The sequence below is a fragment of the Atta colombica genome, unplaced genomic scaffold, assembly GCF_001594045.1.
Source record: "Atta colombica isolate Treedump-2 unplaced genomic scaffold, Acol1.0 scaffold1, whole genome shotgun sequence".
NCBI lineage: Eukaryota > Metazoa > Arthropoda > Insecta > Hymenoptera > Formicidae > Atta > Atta colombica.
Genome location: NW_017259183.1, coordinates 2,014,430 through 2,019,429, shown reverse-complemented (window position 1 = coordinate 2,019,429; position 5,000 = coordinate 2,014,430). Strand labels below are relative to the sequence as shown.

General features: G+C 27.1%; 2 protein-coding genes across 2 annotated transcripts in view; both read right to left on the bottom strand.

Moving 5' to 3' along the window:
- LOC108693832 (2',5'-phosphodiesterase 12) overlaps nt 1-867 on the bottom strand; it is a 3,150-nt gene extending 2,283 nt beyond the window's left edge. Inside the window, exons 1-2 of the mRNA XM_018202986.1 lie at nt 729-867; nt 264-613 (exon numbers count right to left, since the gene is read on the bottom strand). Of these exons, the coding sequence (XP_018058475.1) occupies nt 264-548 (285 nt within the window). The 5' untranslated portion in view covers nt 549-613; nt 729-867. The remainder of the gene's footprint in view (nt 1-263; nt 614-728) is intronic.
- A 1,770-nt stretch (nt 868-2,637) lies between these two features.
- LOC108686276 (probable inactive protein kinase DDB_G0270444) lies at nt 2,638-3,908 on the bottom strand. Its single transcript, XM_018191542.1, has 4 exons — nt 3,790-3,908; nt 3,349-3,478; nt 3,150-3,291; nt 2,638-3,038 (listed from the first exon to the last, which is right to left on the bottom strand). The coding sequence occupies exons 1-4, from the start codon at nt 3,906-3,908 to the stop codon at nt 2,638-2,640; spliced, it is 792 nt and encodes a 263-aa protein (XP_018047031.1).
- Between the last annotated feature and the right edge of the window lie 1,092 nt (nt 3,909-5,000).

The following is a 5,000-nucleotide window of genomic DNA, read 5'->3' as shown; positions in this document are numbered from 1 at the left end:
CTACAGAAAAAAATTTTTATTTCTCTCAGATATTTTTTTTTAAAGTTTATTTCTGGAAATATTAATTCTTTAGATTTCAATACTTAATTTGTTTAAAATTTGTATGAAAAATTCTATTTTGGATTTTTATTTTGTTTAGAAAAATTTTTTTGTAATATACTTATAGTTATTCTATATTAAAAATAATATTATAATATAAAATATAACAATAAATGGAAATCTAATAATAAGGAAAAGGAAAAAAAAACAAGAAGAAAACTCACTTTTTTGTTTACAACTTTGCAAACGTTGATATCGACTCTTTTAAGAAAATTGTTCACTCTTTCCGTAGTTTGTCTGGAAAAGTTAAACTGACGGTCGATCTTCGTCATCTTGTCCACATAACGAAATGAGATATCAAACATATCATTGCCTTTATCATAACGGAGAAATGCCTCGTTCATCTTTAGTAGTTTCGCCTGAAAATGCTTACTGCGATACGATGTAAGGATTGGTGAAATTAGATGAAATCTGTGCACAAGCAATTTAGCCGCGAATGTATTTCGCATTATAACCAATTGTGATTCATTCGGCTCGGAAATATATACAGATTTTTGGGACAGAAAATTAGACACTAAAAAATATTTTTAATTAAATTAAATTATTTAAATCGTTATTTAAATAAAGCATTAATCAAATCAGAGCATGCGTAAAGTAATTCAAGAAAATGTTTTTGAGGTTATAAATACCTTCGCGGTGTTCTACACGTGCGATAACCACGTAAATAAATCTAACGTAACTTCGACGAAGATACTCCGCTGTTACATTTCGGAGCAATTTTTGAGGTTTATCGATGACTTGATAATCAGCTGCGTCAATCGACCGGTATTACAAGTCAGTAAAATCAGTTTTGTATCGATAGATATTTGTAAAGATTATGTTAATTTTAGGTAAGTTAGATGGCGCCATAAGCACCATTATTGTAAAGTCACTAGATAACAAAGTACCGCGAATTGCCATCATTTTGGCTTCGTGATGCGTTATTCAAAATTTAACTATATTATATATTATATTAACTATATTATATGTTTAACTATATTATATTATAAGGAGAAATAAACCTCACAAATAAAAAATTATATCTTACAGATTATAGTCCTTTCCAACAATGTTTCTTTTGTCAATTAATTGAAGCTATTCTTCATGTCTATCGCCTATTATTGTCACGCGAAATAAATGGAAACCTCTTTCGCTGCGATTTTTGCAATTCTCAACATAGCAATCGGGCATTTTCGACGTTTTCTAATCAGTTCTAAATTTACACAAAGTCACAAACACATATAAAGTTATAACAGAATCAGGTTAGGATTGTATTTCAACTCATTACTTTGCTCAATAAACGAGAATGGATTAAAATGGATTGAAATTTTTTTCTATCTGAATGCGTATTTTAAATAACGAATACTTTTTTTGGATTTAATTGGATTCAATTGGATTCAATTAGATTCAATTGGATGTAAAACTGCATTTCTTATTCAAAATTTTGATTTGAACAATATTCACAATGCACATAGAAGAAGCTAATATTATTTTTAGATTGAAAGGTATAGAAATATGCTCCATGCAATTCCTATAAATGATTAAAAATGCATTCAGGATTGAAAAGCATTCATTTTAACATTCATGAATCAATATTTCTGAAAATCTGAATCCATTTCAATTCATTTCAATCCATTCTCGTTTGCTGAGTGTGTAGAAAATTACATGAAATGCACTATCTGAACTATTCGACGCCATTTTGGCTCCAAATGCTAATTCAATGAATTTTCCTATCGCGATACTTTGTTATTTAGTGACATTATTGGATAATAAATTTTCTGGATAATAAAAATAAAAAATAAAATCGAAACTTTACATTATTGTTAGATTTTTTAGTTTTAAATTTTTTGTTAATATATCTAATTAATTCATAAACTTTCCTCTGACAGGAAAGATAGGTAAGAATAGGTAAAAATAATTTAGACATATGATGTCTAAATTATTTTTTTTTAATAAAAAAAAGGCTCTTTCTTAAAGTAATTAAAAAGGTTATGATAAATAATTAAAAAAAAATTGTAAAAAAATTAATGTTATGTAAATTTGAAACTGGATCGGAACTGGACCTGTTTACCAGAGCGTCATGGAATTTTTAAATTAAACATTTAAAATTGATATATCTCTGTTTCATATATGATTGGATTATATTTAGAATACAAGTCTTCTTATCAAAATACATTTTATCAGTATATTATATGTTAATGTATTTCCCATTAATTAAAAAAACTGAATGTTAAATTTTACTTTTCTATATTTATATATTTTAATAAAAAATATTGGATCTGTATAATCAGTTAACTAATACTTAATAGTGTTTGTTTTATTAATGGATAATATAAAAGATCTATTTCTTAATAGGAAGGAAGAAAATAATATTACAGATTTAAATTTAATTAAATTGCTAAAGTGATGTGAAAAGTAAAGAAAAAGATATATATATAATTAATTCTCACGAAATTATATTCTATAATTAATTTCAATTTTATATGTTAAGTGGATAATATAATTTATTTATTTGTTCCCTAATTTTTTTCTTTGTATTTCTCTTCTTTTATATCTTGGCTATTTTTTTAATTGTGTTTCTTCACGATGTGTCTCTTCCGATTTTACTTCCAAATTTTTTTCTGATTTTGTTTCTTCATGTTCTTGCGATTTCGTTTCTTCGTATTCTTCTGATTTAGTTCCCTTATATTTTTCTGATTTCGTTTCTTCGCTTTTTTCTGATTTCGCTTCCTCAACTTGTTCTGATTTCGTTTCTCTGTATTCTGCTTGAATGTTTTCTTTCTCAGACTTTTCTGATTTTGTTTCTTCACGATTCTCTGTTTTTATTTCTTCGCGATTCTGTGATTTTGTTTCTTCACGATTCTCTATTTTTATTTCTTCGCGATTCTGTGACTTTGTTTCTTCACGATTCTCCGTTTTTATTTCTTCGCGATTCTGTGACTTTGTTTCTTCATAGTTCTCTGATTTTGTTTCTTCATAATTTTCTAATTTTATTTCTTTGCAATTCTTTGATTTTGTTTTCTCCTGTTTTTTAAATTTCGTCTCTTCGCGTTTTTTAAATTTTGTATCACTATGTTTTGCAAATATCGTCTCTTCAATTTTAGGAATCTGAGCAGACTTCTTTTGAAACTCTTCTCTCTTTTTATCTTTCAATCGCTCTTCTCTTATTGGATATTTAACAGTCACACATTTTGGTACTTTTCTCTTAATCATCTGTAAATTTTCTAATTTAATAATCACACTATCGATAATTTTATAATAATTATTTACCTTACGGGGTAATATCTTTTTGCTTGCAAATCTTTTAGTAGTTACAGTCTTATCCCAAATTATTTTTTCCTGCCACCAAATTCGTTGATATTCATTTGAGAGTAGTTGTTCTATGCAAGGTCTTTTCTCTCTATATGTATGCAAATTGCAAATAAAAATATTATTTATAACAGTATTATATTAATATAATGTATTCGATTTTTTTAAATATACCTAACAATAAAAATTAAAATTAAAATCAATTAAAATAAAAATCAATATAGAATATATATGTATAAATATAATAATAAATTATCCATCTGATTATACATTGTCTATATCATTTAATTATATGAAAAAATGCAATTTCAAGTTGAAAGATAATTTTTCGGTCGCTATTAAATGTGATAATTTTTCTGGTCGCTATTAAATTAATTATAATTCATAGACTTTTCATAATACTTTTCATAAGACGGCACGAACGCTCTCGTTGTTGTATAACTCGAAGACACAATGTTGTCCGGTGTTTTGCGCGGTACTGCAGGCGTCCATGCTTTTAAACGTATATCCGTTGCATTCATATGGATGACCCGAGGGTGCCTTTGAATATACTATCCTGCGTCGGTTATTAACGGTTCGCCGCGATTTCTTCTCAGATTTGGCGAGTTCTCGCGAAGGTTATCGCGGAAGACGAGCCTGACAAATGCATGGCGAATGCCGACTGCCGAGGCTGAATAACGAAGGAGGCTCTGGAATGACTTGGAATGACTAGAATGTGATTTCTGGTGAAATATTCGATGAGGTTAGTCACCGACTAATAGTTACCGATTAATAGTTATTTGTTTACATTCTTTCCTATAAAAACAAGATGAGCGTAATAAATAATATATTACAAAAATATAAATCTTTTTTAACAATAATTATGATGTATTACTGTCTAATATTATTCAATATTGAAAAAATAGATATTGAAGAAAAATTCTTAGATACTGAAATGATATAATTCAGTTAGAAAGAAATCTAATATTATTTGTGTCACATGAAATATTCTACATTCTTGTACATTTTACATTTTCTTTTTATTAGTAAAATTTGTATTATTTTATGTTCAAAAACATAGAATATATTTTGTAATATAAGACATATACATAAAGAAATAATTTTTTGCAATATTATATTTTGGAAATGTTGAAACTTTATGTTTACAAAATTTTATCATGGCATGAAACAGTTCTCATTTTCTATTTATTTAAAAAAAAAACATGTTATGTCAGTAGCCACACACTTTATTTTTGTTTCTTTTGAATACACAAGTAAGAGATAAAGTAATGGTCTGTAACGGTCAAAACTGGATCTTAAGTGCTTAAATATTTTCATATGAATTTATATATTATAGATGTGTTCAGAGAGACGCTATTAGTGTTACCTATGTCATTCTAACTTCATCGTTTATTAGACATAAAACGTAGATAAAATGACTCAAAAACGCTAATAGCCTGAATGCTTTTTATATATGTAGTTATTTGAATTGGGCGCCGAATTAATTTTTTAGACTTAGAAACACAATTGAACTAACAATAAGTACTGTAATATCACAGATTAAATTGATAAACAATTTAATAATTTGATGTTCCCCCCCCTCCCCCCCAATTAGGCATCCTGTTATATATATT